The sequence below is a fragment of the Chlorocebus sabaeus genome, chromosome 27 (genome assembly GCF_047675955.1).
Source record: "Chlorocebus sabaeus isolate Y175 chromosome 27, mChlSab1.0.hap1, whole genome shotgun sequence".
NCBI classification, from domain to species: Eukaryota; Metazoa; Chordata; class Mammalia; order Primates; family Cercopithecidae; genus Chlorocebus; species Chlorocebus sabaeus.
Window position 1 is genome coordinate 47,677,866 of NC_132930.1, and position 17,164 is coordinate 47,695,029.

General features: G+C 55.9%; 1 protein-coding gene across 1 annotated transcript in view; it reads left to right on the top strand.

Moving 5' to 3' along the window:
- POLN (DNA polymerase nu) overlaps positions 1-16,907 on the top strand; it is a 155,386-nt gene extending 138,479 nt beyond the window's left edge. Inside the window, exons 20-25 of the mRNA XM_008018117.3 lie at positions 2,222-2,353; positions 6,219-6,329; positions 6,916-6,994; positions 13,326-13,393; positions 15,845-15,906; positions 16,582-16,907. Of these exons, the coding sequence (XP_008016308.2) occupies positions 2,222-2,353; positions 6,219-6,329; positions 6,916-6,994; positions 13,326-13,393; positions 15,845-15,906; positions 16,582-16,767 (638 nt within the window). The 3' untranslated portion in view covers positions 16,768-16,907. The remainder of the gene's footprint in view (positions 1-2,221; positions 2,354-6,218; positions 6,330-6,915; positions 6,995-13,325; positions 13,394-15,844; positions 15,907-16,581) is intronic.
- The last annotated feature ends 257 nt before the right edge of the window (positions 16,908-17,164 follow it).

Consider the following 17,164-nt stretch of genomic DNA (forward strand, 5'->3'; position numbering starts at 1 on the left):
GGAGGATTGCTTGAGCCCAGGAATTGAAGGCTGCAGTGAGCTATGATCATACCATTGCCCTCCAGCCTGGGTAACAGAGCAAGACACTGTCTCAAAAAAAAAAAAAAAAGAAAGAAAAAGAAAAACAGAAAAAAAAATAGCACCCCTTAGAAGAACATAATAGGATCCAAAACTCTACATATATCATACATGATATCCAGCATACAACCCCAAATTCCTAAACAGGAAGAAACAGAATAGCTTAACCATACTTAAGAGAAAAGGCAATCATGGAAACAGATCCTAAGATTACCCAGATGTTGGAATTAACAGATGAGGGTTTTAAAGTTGCTATTAATAACTAAGCTCAAGGAAGTAAAAGAAAATATGCTCATAATAAATGAAAAAAAGAAAACTTCAAGAAATAAAATTCTAAAATGGAATTTCTAGAACTGCACATCAGAAATAAAAAATTCACCAGATGGGCTTAACAGCAGATTGGAGGTGAGAAAAGACTTGTCTAAGAAGATACTCAAAGTCTCATCTGGCCAACCTTGTGTATCTAGCCACCATTGGATTTCTTTCTGAGAGCCAAGGGAATTTTCCATTGCAGCACCATAGCTGAGGCACTAGGTGAGGGTGGTGGTTAGGATTTGACAGAAAGAAAGAGTCATAGATGAATTATTTCAGTAAAGTGTAGCAGAACACATAACTTATTTGTGAAGATATCACAATAATAGGTTTTAAGCCCTAAAAGAGATATTGGAGATTTTTCATTTCCAGCCAAATGGTGCCAATTCATCAGGCAGTCCTGGGCATAGAAGGACTATGACTTTATCCCTCTCTGCCAGGATAAACTTGGGGAGAACAGGGCACCCCAGACCTTCCCACTCTTGCTGGCAAAGCAGTGGAAGCAAACGCCTGCCCCTTCACTCTCCTAAGACTTGAATATTCTCTCTGTCCAGAGCTGCTGCGCCATTAGCTGGCCAGGGCCAGGAGTGGCCTGGCTGAAAGAATGGCTGAATCAGAGAGGCCAGTCGGTCCCATTCCTCCAGAGGGTTCTTCCCTGGTCTTCACAGACCCCACACCTTCACCCCCTGGGCCATGTTTCTGCACTATCCTGTCCAAAGGTCCATGGAGCACCTTCTAGTACAACCCCAGAGTTTACCTATCACAGAGGACAGCCAAGACCACTGCTGGTCCTGGGCATGCTCCCCCAGGAAGGCAGGTCTTCAGGCTGCTTGTCTCTCTGGGGTTCCTTCCAAGGACACAGCACTACTCCCCACGGCCAAGGCTTTCCCTAGGATCCCACTGTCAAGCAAGGGATGATGTCCTCATGGATTCCTCATTCTCTATTTACATTATTATTTTCTTCTGGAGGAAAATGGGAGCGAATGAGTGTATATTGAGTACCAAGTAGGAACCACGCACTGCTTGGAGCTTCCCATGCCTTAGCTCATGGGGCTCCCAGCTGGGGATAAGGGCTCTTGTTCCTAATATACAGTGCAGAAACGAGCTTTAATGTGGGTCAGGCGACATCCCCAGGGCCACATGGAACCTCCTGGTGGGACTGGGCCCAGACCCAGGCTTCTGTGGTCCCTGAACTTGCTCACATGCTTGTGGAACTCAGCCACTGCCCAGCCAAAGTCCTTTTTTTCTTTTCTTTTCTTGTTGATAAATAGAAACTAGGCCTCACTTTGTTGCCCAGGCTGATCTTGAACTCCTGGCCTAAGTGATCCGTCCGCCTCAGCCTCCTAAAGTGCTGAGATTACAGGCATGAGCCACCATGCCTGGCCCCAACCAGAGACATTTCTACCAGCAGTGTCACAAGAACACCTGCATCTTCTAGAACCAAATATTGAACTCCTGAGCACCATTTTCTCGTGCTTTGACCATGGAACTTCCCCTTCCTCTTTTCCTCTGTGCCCCAGTCTAACCTCCGAAGTTCTGGAATTGGGTCTCCCACTGGCCGCACTGGGAGGAGGGACCGTGTCTACTTCATCACCACATTACCTGAAACACCTGGCAGGCGCTGAGTCAGTATCGCTGAGTAAATACATGTTTCACAGGCCCCAGTCCTGATTGATTGGCACCTAGCACCCAGCTTGTAAAGCCAACACCAACTCCATCCCAACCCATCAGAAAAGACCAGTGCTGTCAACCGGACCTGACTCACCGAGCCCATGCACGCGGTCATGGCCGGTGTGAGTGAGGCCTTGACATGCGTCTCTCTGACTGACAGGGAAGGAGAGGCTTGCTGCTTGCCTTGGAGTTCCTGTCCAGGAAGCTGCCCAGTTTTTGGAGAGTTTTTTGCAGAAGTACAAGAAAATCAAGGACTTTGCCCGAGCGGCTATTGCCCAGTGTCACCAGACAGGTGAGTTGGCCACAACCAGAGCTTCCTGCTTCCTGTCCACCCTCTGTGGGAGGATGGGGGGACAGCTGGGTGGGTGGTGTGCGGGCGGGCCCTGGGTCCTGAGGTTGGTTTTGGGGCCTGGGTGAATCCTCAGCTGTTGTTGGACAAATAGGGCTGAAGCTTCCACACGAGAAGGGACAAGAGTCTGGGCGGCTTGAAGCAACACAGTGAACATACTTGAGTGACTAGATGGTGGATGGGCAGATAGGTAAAAACAGATACAAGCCTGCACCTGGAAAGGGAAAACATGGATTCTTGTGAAAAGCACTGGTATATTTACAAATATCACCACAATTAGGTCACAAAGGAAACCCAAATAAATTTCAAAGAATATCAAGTAGAACATTCTGTGACCACAGTGCAATGAAAAGGTGTTTTAATACATGTATGTCTGAGTGTGTGTAGCCATCCTTCCACCTACCTATTTGGAAATTGATTATACTCCTAATAATTTAGGATTAAAAAAAGAAATCCTAAGAAAATGACAAAAAATGTTAGAAATAAATTACAGTAAAAGTATCTCATCAGAAACTGGGATGTGGCTAAGCTGACGCCTCACTTAGAAGCAAAGGAATCTTTTAAAGGAGTATTTTTTAAAGAAAGAGAAAGTTGTGGGCATAAATGAGTTGTGTTCTACACAAGAAATCTGGAAACGAGCAGCAGAGAAAAAAGGGAAGAAATCAGTGGGAGAGCAGAAATTAATGAAATAAACAGCAAAGAGGAGGATGAACGACAGACACAGGAAGAGCACTCACAGCACTCAGCACTCACTGGGAGTGAGGAAATCAGCCGGAGAGTTGGCCTCAGCAGGGCCAGCATCCTAGATGCTGTGACCTGTTGCCTCTGGGTGCTGGCAGTGTCTGTGTGCAGCTTTGTAGACCCTCTCCGTGAGCCTCTCTCAGTGACTCATTGATGACTTTTCACTCTGGGGTCTGTGCCCAAGCCCCATGAGCTCCGGCCAGCCCTGCGACAGGCTCCCCGTTGGTCTGACAGCAGACGGGCAGGTGGGCAGCATCTGTGCCACAGCCCATGCTAGCCTGGAAGGGGGGTCTCTCTGGCACCTGAGACACAAGCTGCTTGCTCCTATGGACCTTATAGTCCTTGGGGGATACGGTAAACCCACAAGCATCCAGACAAGGACAGGAAGGTGGCATCCAGGTGTGAGAGGAACAGAGCAGTCACAGAGGCCCCAAGGGAGCTGTGCCAGCCTCCACCTCATGGAACCGGTGACCTGAGCAGAGACAGGAAGGGCCAGGAGGAGTGCCAGCATGGGCAGGTGGGCCAGAGAACAGGTAGGGCTGGGTAAACCCAGACCACACATGACACTCCATGCAGAAAGAACCTGAGCATTGTCCTTCAAAAATGATTCCAATCACAATGTGGGAAAGAGATTTGAGGTGCAGTCAAAGCCACCCCTGAGAATAATCTAGAAGCATGCGGGCATTAACACAGTAACGGAGGAGGGGCGGAGGGAGAATGGCACGTAAGAGATGTCAAGGAGGCATCAAAAGCTAGGAGCCAGCTGGGATCTCACATGCCTCTCTGGCCACCAGCCCTCAGGGGTCAGTGCTCTCCATAGGGCACTTGGCCGCCCCCGCTGGAGCAGACTTACTCTGATGCTGGCCGTCCCAAGGCCCTGGGAGAGGCCCTGCAATGTGCTCATGTCCTTCTACATTTTGTAAACATGTCAAAAGAAAGTGTTTCAGCTACATTTGGCTAGGACTGCTGCCTCCACCACTCTGGCTTTCTCCACCACACACCTTTCTATGCCGGGTGGCATCAGTGGGGCCATAGCCAGTTGAGCTGGCAACTCATTTAATGTGGATTTTCCTGCTGGTGCTCCTGTGGTCCCCTGCTTTCTCTGTGTGGTGTGGTGCTAGCCATCCTGGCACAAGAGTGGCTTCCAGGAGCACTGGTGCCATGCGAACATCACCACAAAAGGCCAGGGCCAGAGGGCATCTCAAGTATGAACAGGAGCTACAGGCACTGGCACTGGTAGCACTGGGTGGAGGAGAAATGAGGTTTGAAATGTATGGAGTCAGGAGTCTTCTGACTTAGGCCACAAGGAAGTCACTGGCTTCAGACTTTGCACCCACCAGGAAGAACCAGAAAACCCGGCAAAATACCTGGAGCAGCCGTTTCCAACACTAGCTAGTGGGTAGCGTATTGCTCTTGTATCTGAGAGAAAAGACGCCAGTGAGCTGAGTCCTGTGAACGCCCTGTGTCTGGAGGCACAGCCCATGTGTGGAGGGGGAGCCACGCAGACTGCAGAGTGGTCTCGATGAGTGGAGGAGACATGGATCCAGGCTGGGGAGGCAGATGCAGCTGTATTTTGCAAGTCAGAGTGTCAGAGAGGAGGGAGCTAGAGAGAGAGAGAGCTTTGTAAATCTTCAAGGAGTCCCCCTTGTGTCTGTTTTTGAACACTAAGATACACATACATTGAGTGAAATGCTACGGGACTAAGCACAAAAACTGCTGGGAGCAGTAAGCCGGATGATTCCAGAGTTCACATGGAATGAGGAGATGTTTGAGTTCTGACCATCCAGAGCAGAGAGTCCTTGTTAGACACCTGGGACATTCAGCAGAGGCCTCAGAAGGGTCACACTTTAGAGACAGGTCTGGACTAGCCCTAGATTACAACTATTCCAAATCCACTCTAACAAAGCTTAGAAGCAAACCTCAAAAGGATCAGGATGATTGGCAAGTAACTTAAGCCTGCCAAAACACCCTCAAAAGGAAGACAGCACACCCCAGGATTCAACAACGTAAAATTCACAGTGCCCAGCGTCCGGTCAAAACTCACTAGACCGACAAAACAGCAGGAGCGGAAAGGGACCAGGTCAGAGCAGGAGCTGTCTCGGGTCCTCATGCCAGTCCCTCTCAGGAATCCTGCGTGTTGCCCGGCATGTAGTAGGTACTCAATCCCTTGTCGCTTTCATGATTATTACAGATGTGGGAAATTCTTCTCATCCTCAGTCACAGGTGGAGGATTTATTTCCCACCCACACCTAGTTAAGGCAGAAGTCCTCACTGGTCAGGAATATAGTCATTTTCTTAAAAAGAGCCCCCAAACCGCATACACTTCAGGCCACACAAGATTGGATCTGCCCAGTGGAGGGTGTGGACCTGACTCAGACATGCCCCTCCTTGAGGATGTGGGCTGACCCCTTTCTCCGCCATTCCACACAGTTCAGAGTTGGCCTGGGCCCAAGGCCTCCACATGACTTTGCAAAAGCTGCCCTCCCTCATCCTATATGAGATCCAGGTGCAGCTAGAAGTCGGGAGAGTGCAGAGCTGAGAGTGCGGAGTGTGGCCAGGGGCAGTGGCTCCCCGCTGTAATCCCAGTGCTTTGGAGGCTGAGGTGGGTGGATCACCTGAAGTCAGGAGTTCAAGACCAGCCTGGTCAACATGGTGAAACCCCGTCTCTACTAAAAATACAGAAAATTAGCTGGGCATGGTGGCAGGTGCCTGTAATCCCAGCTACTCAGGAGGCTGAGGCAGAAGAATTGCTTGAACCCAGAAGGAGGAGGCTTCAATGAGCCAAGATCGCGCCACTACACTCCAGCCTGGGTGACAGAGTCTCACTCTGTCTCAAAAAAAAAAAAAAAAAAAAAAAATGTGCAGACTGCCCAGCAGCAGCAGACCCTTGCTTTCCCACTGGAGAGCCCACTTGCCCCTGCGATAGACTCAAACGGCCCAGGGGAGGCTCGGAGTCTGCACTGCAGTGTCACTGTCTCTCTGGGGCCTCTGGACCTGGCCCAAGGGAGCTGCACCTGCTGCAGTGCCTGTTTCTGTCCTTCATCTGCTTTTGCTCTGTGTGACTCAGGCTATGTGGTGTCCATCATGGGCAGAAGGAGACCCCTGCCAAGGATTCACGCTCATGACCAGCAACTCCGGGCACAAGCAGAGCGACAGGCAGTGAACTTTGTGGTGCAAGGTACGGAAGCCTCTTACCCTGTAGTTCTGTGTCCATTTGCTTCTTAGGTTTTAACAGCCACAGGGCTGGTGGCACCCACTGATCACTGATGTGGTATTTCCTGCTCATCACAAACCTCCTTGCAGGAGCTTACACTACCCATGTCCTGCCTGGCAGTTACTGTCAGGGGCGTGAGGGGACACGGTCATCTTTGTAGCTAGGATGATTCCCCCAAGAGCTGGGCCCAGGCAGTACTGTTTCCCATATATCTCCGGTGGGAAACTGAGGCTTCAAGGGTTTAGCAGACCTGGAGCTCAGTCCCTTGGTGCTTGGCCTAGGCCCTTCCATCCTCTCCATGCATGCCTGGCAGGGGTGAGGCCTCCGGGAATAAGGCACCCAAAACCCAGGTGCCCTGCAGGAGCAAGAGGGCGGGAGGAGCAAGGATGAAGTGTCTGCCTGCTGTCGTCTGTGGCCTTGGCACTCAGACAGCTCAGAGCCGGCACCTCTGTGTGGAGGTGCCATGAGAGCTGTGGCGACAGTGCCAAATGCTGAGTGCACCATGAACCATGTGCCTTGGGACCTTAAGACAGCACCACGTGCCCCACAGGCTCCGCTGCTGACCTCTGCAAGCTGGCCATGATCCGTGTCTTCACTGCAGTGGCCACTTCCCGCACCTTGACGGCCAGGTCAGTGGGTGGCGGTCAGCCTGCCTGGGCCCCAGCCCTTCCCAGGGCTTGGATGGGAGGGTTAGTGTTCTGCGGGAAGACCCTCTGGGGGCTCACGATTCTGACTGCTCACCATCTCTGCTCATCGGGCCCCCAACCCCTCCCGAGGCTCTCAGCCTGTGGCAGGCCCTGGGGGCTACCCCCAGCAGGCATGCAGACAGCAACCAGCCATCTACCAGCATGGGGCGCAGATGAGGCCTTTCCAGACAGAAATGCTGTCTCCCCCAGACCCCTCCTCCTCAGGGTGTCTGCACAGCACAGGGGCACCCCTTGGGGCTGCCCACCCCAGAGGCAGGTGAACCCCTCAGCCCCTTGAGCAGGACCCTGGGAACTCCAAACTGTCCCCACTCCTACCTGTTGCTGCCACCAATGCCAGGCAGTGTGCCCCACGTCCAGCTCTGGCTGCAGCCCCGAGCCCAGAGCCAACGTTCAGACGTGCCTTGGTGGTGGAGGCTCCGCCGTGGCTGCCCCCCAGGCCACAGCTCTCTCAGGCCTCTGTCCCTGCCTCAGTTATTCCCCCAGGGCACATACCTGAAGAGTTTGGGCAGCCAGAGGACAAGCAGCCCTCACCCAACCACCTCCTCCTTGCCAACCAAGGCCCTGGGGTTGCTGGAAATGGCCACCCAGACACCTCCTCTCCTCGTTCTCCTTGTGGGGGATCCCCTCAGGAATCCCGGAGCCCCTTCTGGGAGCTGACCTGCCTCAGCCCCCCACAGTGTCAGCCCCCAGAAGGGCCTCTGGCACTCTGACCCACCATAGACGTTTTCCTACCCCCACCCTAAGGGCCCTCAAGCTCTTGGCGCCAGTCCCATGGGGGCAACCTCTGCAGACCAGGGTGCACCTGCCACTGCAGATGCATCCAGGAGGGGAGCCCAGGGTGGGCTGAGGCAGAGGCTTCTAGAGTATAAGATGTGGCTCAGGCCTCTCCAGTGTGCACACCCCTGACTTTGGGTTGTGGGTCCTGCCTACCCGTGGCCGCTCTTTTCCATCTCATCACAAACCTCCTTGCAGGAGCTTACACAAACCCATGTCCTGCCTACAACTTCACAACATCTGAGCTTACAACTTTCTCTTGGCTTTTGATGTTATTTTACATTCTCAAGGCATGATTTTTTGCCTTATTAGAGATCCCTCATCTCTCTTTAAAAGTGGCCTCCTGGCCGGGCGCAGTGGCTCAAGCCTGTAATCCCAGCACTTTGGGAGGCTGAGACGGGTGGATCACGAGGTCAGGAGATCGAGACCATCCTGGCTAACACGATGAAACCCCGTCTCTACTAAAAAATACAAAAAACTAGCCGGGTGATGTGGCGGGCGCCTATAGTCCCAGCTACTCGGGAGGCTGAGGCGGGAGAATGGCGTGAACCCGGGAGGCGGAGCTTGCAGTGAGCTGAGATCCGGCCACTGCACTCCAGCCTGGGCGACAGAGCGAGACTCCGTCTCAAAAAAAAAAAAAAAAAAAAAAGTGGCCTCCTTATGTCTTCATGAACTCCCTCCTGTCACTGTGGCTTTCAAGCCTGTGCTGTTCCAGTGATTTCAGTGACTTTGTGCAGAACTGTGTCCCCAGCAATGGCCCTGCCCAGGCCAATGTGTGACACCCAGCAATGGAGAGGAGGGGGTGGTCCTTAAGTCCACCAAACCCCAGCTGGCTCCTCCCCTTATAGCCCCTCTAGGTACTTCCTCTGGTCCACAATCACCCAAAACCTCAGGGAAACAAAGCCCAGAAGGAGGCCGAAGCCCAGGCTGTCATCCCAGGGAGGGAGGATACCTGAGACCCCCACAGAGTCTAAGCACTGCCCCGGAGGCTCTGCTTGCAGCTTCACTGGGCTGTGGGCTATCAGTGCTGCTTTCTGCAGTAACTGAAGTGGTCAGGAGGCAGGAGTGGGGCATTAGATTTACTCTCAGCTGGGCGTGGTGACTCACACCTGTAATCCCAGCACTTTGGGAGCCTGAAGCGGATGCATCACCTGAGGTCAGGAGTTTGAGAACAACTTGGCCAACATGGCAAAATGTCATCTCTGCTAAAAATACAAAAATTAGCCAGGTGTGGTGGCACACACCTGTAATCCCAGCTACTCAGGAGGTTGAGGCAGGAGGATCGCTTGAACCCAGGAGGTGGAGGTTGCAGTGAGCTGAGATCACACCACTGCACTCCAGCCTGGGCGAGAGCGAGACTCTAACAACAAAAAAAAGATTCACTCTCAGTCCCCTCCTGCCCCATCTCGCTGCCATCTGCATTCCTTCCCAACACACACATGTGCATGCACACGCACACATACACGCACACACATGCACACACAAGCACATGCGCCCATACACATGCACACATGGACACACACGTGTATTCACACACCCGTGCACACACATACATACACACTGACGCCAGCCAGCCTCTAGTGCCGCACAGTGTTCTCCTGGTGTCCTGAAATCCATGCATCCAGCTCACTTCCAGTTTCTGCAGGTAAATTATAGCGTCTCCCAGGATATGAGCAGCTTGTGCTAGTTTTGGCAGGAACTGAAAGCCAAATGGTGGTCCTGCCTCTAAGATACTGCAAGTCTAGAAAAGTTGATTCAAGGCTGGGTGCAGTGGCTCACACCTGTAATCCCAGCACTGGGGAGGCTGAGTTGGGTGGATCACTTGAGCTCAGGAGTTTGTGACCAACATATGTGTTGCCTGGGCAACATAGTGAAACCTGTCTCTACAAAAAAAAAAAAAAAAAAAAGCAAGCCATGGTGGTGCACACCTGTAGTCCCAGCTAATCAGGAGGCTGAAGTGGGAGGATCACCTGAGCCTGGGAGGTCGGGGCTGCAGTGAGCCATGATCACATCACTGCACTGCAGCCTGGACAACAGGGTAAGACCTTGCCTCAAAAAAAGAAAAAGTCGGTTCACTTTCAACCCTTGTGGAATTGATAAAGGAAGTTGGCACGTGAGGAGCTGAGGTCTTTCTCTGTTGCTGACTGAGTCCTTCCGAAAGCTGGACACAGACACTTTTACTCAGGAACACAGTTACCCACTAGTCGTCTTTCTATTATCAACCATTGGCTGTCACGAGGAAATGCTCTCATAGCAAAATGCAAAGTAGACTTGTGTGGAATATTGGGCACTCCATGGTCTGTGTTTTGTGAACGTAATTTGTTCTTCCAGGAGTAACGTGAAAGGCTGTGGATGGCATCTGGAAGGGATGGGTGCAGACTCAGTGTGGCCGGGCATCTCTGCCTGAAGCAGCAGGCATGAAACTCGATCACTGGGAGGCACATGGTGCCCCTAGAGTGAGCCGAGATCGCACCACTGCACTCTAGCCTGGGCGAGAGCGAGATTCTGTCTAACAACAAAAAAGATTCATCTGGCCACCCCAAGGGTCTGCCCAGGTGGGCTGGGGCCACAGGACAGTCACCATTCCCCACCCACAGTCCCTGTGATAGAGAAATGGCATTTGTTCGTGCCTCTTTGTCCAGACCCTAAAAAGACCAGAGAGGTCGGGCTCAGGGCTGGAGGCCAGTGGCCAGTGTTCACAGGCCTCTGTGCCATGGCTCAGCTGTCCTGTCTCTTCTGATGCAGGCCCTTTATGAAAAGGCCTTCCTGGGTTTCAGAACGTGTCAGTGCTATGACAGTCCCTCCCCTGGGCCTTCTCAAAGCGGGTCTGCATGAGGCTACCATGCGCCCACACTCAGGATGAGTCCACAAAGCAGTTCAGCAGGGCTGGGGGCATCCGTTGCAAGGAAGCTGCCCCTGCAGGCCCCAGACAGGGCAACACAGTGAGGCTTTTCTGGAACATTCTCCTACTGGTGCAGTGATCTCAGTGAGGCCATCCAGATGCAGAACACAGCAGCTCTGTGGCCGACCCCTCTCAGGAACAGGGATATGAGTTGCACCAGAGGTCCACTCCCTTCCGGAACACAACAGGATCCAAGGTCCTGCATTCCTCCACCCCACACGGAGACGACAGACGTCCTTCTTCTTTCACCCGTGCCCCATTTCCCAATCAGAAGCGCGGTCATGTCTCAGTGGCTGCGAGAATGATGTGTAAGTGACTGACAACTCCACCTATTCTTAGGTTCCTGCCACACCAGCAGCTCCGAATTTCACAATGTAATTTCAAGAAGTGTGAAAACTGCTTCTGCTAAATCTGGAAAAAGTTACAAGTGCCTTTTCTGAGGTTTCTGCCCATTTGAAAAGTAAGTTCTCTGGGGAGACAAAGACTTCTGCCTGAGGCCTTGAAGTTAGTTTAAGACAAGCTTGCTGGTGCTGACAGCCTGGGGCTCTCTCACCCCTCTGACTTCTGGAAGGGCAGTGTCCACGGCCCCTGGCCAGAGGTTGCACATAAAGCACAGGCCCACCTCCCGTTCCCTGGGGGCAGCCTGCTGGAGGGTGTGAGCACCACTGTACCGCTGTCTGGGCCCACGTAGTGTGCTGTGGATGTACACCCAGGAGGATGTATACTTGGCCGTCAGGGACACAGGCCCAAGCTACAATAGCTCAGGCTCCAGAAGGCAGATTTTTCTCCCATCATGAGAAGTCCAGAGAACAGTGGTTGCTTTGTTTCAGAGGCTCAGAGCAGCAGGACCGAAGTCCCTCTGGCTCCCTGGCCATTCCCTCCTGGTGCTATGATGGAAGTTGCTGCTCCAGCCATCACACCTTCCAGGCAAAAGGAGAAAGTAGTAGTGGTCAGAAGAGCATCTGCCCCTGGCAGCCCTTTACAGTCAGCCCTTTAAAGAGCCTTCCCTTTTAGGAGCTTTCCTGGAGTCTCCTTTTCCATCCCACTCCTCACCTCCCTCCCTGCTAAGGGGAAAAAAAAAAAGCCTCCTTGCGAGCTGGAGGGAATGCGGTCCTGGGCCACCCTGCCTGAGAGAGAGCCTGGGAAATGTCCTTTGCAGCTGAGGACACAGCCCCACCTCCACCCCACCCGGCAACAAAGGGACCAACGTGAAGAAAGAGAGGAAGGGCGGATTGGGGCAGGTTCCCGGAAATCTCTGTTGCAAAGTCCATGTCCCCTGCGGAAAGTGCCAGCATGGCCCACCTGTACCCTGGGGCTTGAAGGCTGCCCCTCATCCCAGCTGGGGCTCTCCATCACATGCCCGTGACTACTGCCCGGCGAGGGCTCCCTTGCCGCCCAGCTCCCTGGGGCCCTGGGCCCGCTGTGCCCCTGTCTGTGCTGGCCAAGGACGGGCAGCAGGGTCGAATATAGGATGTGACCCCTGCCCATGAAGGGTCAATCCAGGAGACAGAGCCAAGGTCACACAGAGGACAAAGCGTGTGGGACCCCTTGGCACCCCATCCTTCCCAGCAGCTCATCCTGTGAGTCTCCCACACCGCATGTACCCTTCCGAGGGCACAGGGTAAGCTGCCCGTGTCCACCTGACATGAGAGGCTGGCAGTGGGTCTGGGGCAGCAGGCCTCAGCAGAGGTCTCACATCACCAAGATTTGAGGCATCATCTGCCCAAGGTGTGTATCACCCATTTCCAAGGAGCATGTGGAGCCACAGCGCCCTGGCCGAATCCAGCTGCGGCCGGGCCTGTGCCCAGCGTGGTGTGGGCCCTTAAGAGCTGATCGCCCGGAGCCATGATCCGTCCACCTTGTGCACACTTGAACTTGTACTTCAATCTGTAAGCCCTGCCCCAGGGACCTGCCCCCGGCAGTGCATTTCACCGGAATCTCCTCCCACTTGGGTCCCACCTGCTCTCCCTGCTGACGCCCTGGGAGGGGCACTGAGGGGCTCCATGAAGGAGGCTGGGGAAGGGTGGGGCTTGGCTGGGGCCTGGCTGGGGCTGGCTGGACGCTCACCAGAGCGAGGCAGGAGCCAGGAATGAGCACCCCGCCTCTCTGAGAAGCCTTGAGGGCGCAGGAACCCATGATGTTCATGAGGCTCAGCCCATGTCAGGCCCCACAACAGTTCGCGAAGGGCTGTTTTCCATCCCTGCCCAGACTTCAGAACGCGAACTGCTCAGCCCCACGGGACCAACCTGGGTAGGGCGGACACGGGGCGCCCAGCCCCTCCTGCTGGGTGTGCCACCTGCTTCCTTGCAGCTGACCAGAGTCACTTCCAACCAGCCTGTCTCCCTATCACCCCTTCTCCCAGCTCCCCAGAGCTGTCCTGGTGACAGTGGGTGACCTCAGGCAGTGGTGCCCATGGGCTGGGTCCTCCCCATGCCTCACGGAGCCACATCGTCTTGGGCCCCAGTGCCAGAACCACCTTTCAGAAACCTTGGGGATGGGCCCCCGCCTCTGCATGCAACCCTGAGCCCCCACCCCACAGTCCTGGCCTCCCAAGGTGACCCCCTCCCTCCCTGCCAGGCTGGTGGCCCAGATCCATGATGAACTGCTGTTTGAAGTGGAAGATCCGCAGATCCTGGAGTGTGCAGGTAGCCTGGGGCATCCCGGAGTGTGCAGGTAGCCTGGGGCATCCCAGAGTGTGCAGGCAGCCCTGGGGCATCCCGGAGTGTACAGGTAGTCCTGGGGCAACACAGCGTTGCTTGGTCTTCACAAACAGCTAAGAGGAGGCTCCATGCTCCATGGGCCCAGCCCAGGAAAGCCCCTGGGCTGCTGCCCCACCTCATGTTGCTGTGTCACCTGGGTCCTGGCAGGCAGAGGGGCCAGCCTGGGTTTGGGGGCCCTTGAAAGGCCCACGTGGGCTCCGCCCCCGAGAGCACCAGGTTCCAGCTGACGGGAGCTCCGCAGAGCAGCTGCAGACACCCAAGACTGCTTTGTCTGAGGCCCGAGGCCTCTGTGTCTTGGGGTCTAGAAAGATGGGGAGTAGGCACTGGGGCACCCAGGCTGACTGGGGCCAGGCTACGGAGTGGGCAGCAGGTGTTCTTGTTGGGGTGTTGGAGCACAGAGGCCCCGCAGGCTCAGCACAGACTTCAGGCCTGGGTCCTATCCTGTCCCACAGGCCACCCCTCTCTGCTGAGCCCATAGATGAGCTCAGGCAGAGTCACCCCCAGCGGTCAGGCCAAGGGGTTCTTTCTGTCTCCCTTGGGAGGGCCAGGACCTCCCCACAACACCCAGCCACTGGTCCCATGGAGGCTCCCATTCTGGCCTCACAGGGGAGAGGTGAGGGCAGGTGCCCACGTGGACCTGTGCCCCCAGTTCTCCAGGCCAGGTCTGTAAATGGCCAGGGCAGCTTCACGCGCTGGGAGAAGAGGCACGGGAGCATCGGCTGGAAGCTTCGGGCACCAACTGTCGAGTGGTGGTCACCATGCCCTCCTAGCCCCACCCTCTCCAGGTCTTACCCTTAGGGGTGTGAGGCTCCCATCCCTGGTGCCCACCCAGCCCACTCCAGCCTAAAGCAGGGCTCTGCCACTTGAAAACTATGTCCAGCCACTCATTTGAAAACACACCCATCTTACGTGACCATTTAACAAGTATAACGTGTGCTCAGCTGTAGGTTAAAAAAGGAAAGAAAACATTCCCAAACGGCCTTGTTCCCGGGAGCAGCTTCCTCCAGCTGGCCTGGCAGCTCCTGAGGCAGGCTGCAGCCTGTGCACTGCTCTCTCAAGAGCACTCAGGGCCAGGGACTGCAGGGCCTGGGGAACCGGGGGTTGGGCAGGGCCTGCACCATCCCTGAAGGGCTGGGGGTCAGGTCATGTCTCCCAGGCAGCGTGTAGCGCCCAGCATCTCTGCCCTGCCTGCCCTCCCGAGGCCCCACAGGGAGCACTCCAACTGAGTGCCAGCTCAGCCCCACGCTTGCTGCCCCTCACTGAGCAGCAGTTGCTTGGGATCACGCACTCAGTCAACAGCACCACCCCACCAGGCACAGAGGGGGGGCCCGTTCTCTGCACACTCGGGGTAGCCCCAGCCAGCATGAGGAGCAACGGTCCAGCTCGGACTACATCGGCTCTCCAGCCTTGTCCCCATAAGAAGGTCCCCAGGGCAGCCCAGGTCCTTCTGCGGGGCTCCCCACCGTGCACATGGGCCGTATGCCCTGCTGGTCGACAGCTCCCTGCAGACAGTGACCGGCTCCTGCACAGAAGACACTGAGGGCCACAGAGCTCAGGTGGCCACTGGCCTTGGCTCAGGACACACCAGGGAGGCCCTGGCTCTGCTGGGGTCAGCAGGGCTGGAAATTGAGGTGGTGCCCACCACAGCTTAGGGCTCCTGCCACCATCTTTGCATTGCGGTGTCACACAGCACGAAAGGACTGAACGAATGTTTATCCAGGGGCTCAAGGATTCAGAGCGAGCCCTGAGAAAGCCTGAGCTTGCGGGTCCTGCCCCCGCCCCCACCCCCTGCCCAGGCCTGCCTTTTCTCAGGGCCCTGAGCCCCACTGCTGCATGGTGATCCAGGCCCCCACAACGGGGCCAGTCTGCCCGTGGTACAAAGCCACTGTTTCCTCAGACTTCACCCGGCAGTAGTGGGGATTGGGGGTTCTTGTGTGCCTGGTGGCTCTGGCTGGTGGGGCTCCCTGTGCCTCCCCCTCCTCCCAGCCCCAGAGGCTCTGGAATAGAGCTGGCATGACACCTGCGCCACCCCACGGCCCCCAGCTGGGGTGAGCTGAGCTGGAGGGGTAGGGGTGAGGGCCAGTGCAGCGTGGCGGGCCAGGCCAGGAGGAGGGGCTGCAGCGAGGGCCAAAGGGCCTGCGAGAGGCATCCTGGACTGTAGACGGGGCCGGGGGAGCTGGACCCAGCCTCAGGGGCCGGGCAATCAGGGGCTGCTTGTGGGCATTAAGGTCCCACAGCTGGTTTGGGTGACCGAGTGGATACGGGAAAAACAAGGGGGCTCGGGGCAGGACTTGGGCCTGGAAGTTCTCTTGTCTTTGGCTCCCAGGCCCTAAGGCCAAGGGGCCAGCAGGGCCTCCTCTCTCTCCCGCACTCTAGCTCTCGTCAGGAGGACCATGGAGTCCTTGGAACAGGTGCAGGCGTTGGAGCTGCAGCTTCAGGTGAGGGGACACCCAACCCTGCCCAGTCTCATGGAGCCCAGGGTGAGGGGAGGCCAGCACCCCCAGGGCAGAAGAGCCAGGCCAAAGGGTGCAGCCCCAGCCCTGAGATGGCCCTGGCCCAGAGATGGCCACTCCACAGCAGGCACAGAAGTGGAGGCTGGACGGTCCCTGAAGCTGGGAAGCCCCACCTGACTCTGCTCACTTCAGTGAACAGGGACAGCAGCCGGGGCTGGACCCCTCCCTCCCTGACAAGAGTTGTGGAGGCTTGGTCCACTCAGGGTCAGGGATCCCGGGGAGGGCTCTCCTGGCCTCTAGGAGCCACTGATCCTCTTGGGGGCAGGACCCTGAGGGGCAAGCACACCCAGGACACACCCACCCGTCCAAGGGCACCTTGTCTGCTGGCCGCAGCCTACCCACTGGCACAGAGGCCCTGGCAGGTGGGGGAACCTCCGCCAAGATCGAGGTGTCGTGACTGGGAGGTGGATGTGGCAAACGCCTGTTACTGGGCAAGTGTGAGTGTGCACGTGTATGCACACGTGTGCGTGTGGCTGTCTGATCACATGTCTGGATATGTGCACCTGTGTGCTGTAGGCCCTGTCCCCCTGCGTGGGGTCTGGGAGGTGGCTGGGGATGGCTGGCCCAGGCCTCAGGCTCACCTCTGGCTGCCATCTGCAGGTACCCCTCAAGGTGAGCCTGAGTGCCGGCCGCTCATGGGGACACCTGCTGCCACTGCAGGAAGCCTGGGGCCCTCCACTAGGCCCATGTCGCACTGAGTCTCCCAGCAACAGCCTGGCTACCCCCGGGTCCCCTGTCAGCAGCCACCCCCCGCCCCCGCATTTTTCACCTTCATTTTGTCTGTAGCCCCAGGCAACAGTGGGAGGAGAGAACTGGTTTCCAACAGTCCATTGTGTGGCCTTCCCCAAGGTCACCAGCTCTGTATGCCCCAGGACGCATTAACCCTTTGGGGCTGGGGTGGCCTGTCATCCCCTGGAGTAAATGCCTGTGCAAAGCCTTCCTCATCCTTGTCTGAGTGAATTCTTCCTGTGCATGGGAAATGTCGCATCCACAACCCCCAGCCACTTGGCCGGGGCAGGGCTGAGTGCCCCAAAATGGGAGTGACCCAGGCTGGGTCTGAGCCAGACACTCCAGAGAGGGTAGGCACTCCTGGCTGTCTCCCCCATGGATTCCAGGGGAAGGGCTCCCTCGTGGCTCAGCAGCTGCTCACCCCTGGCAGGTGTCTAAGAAGCCACCAGCTTTG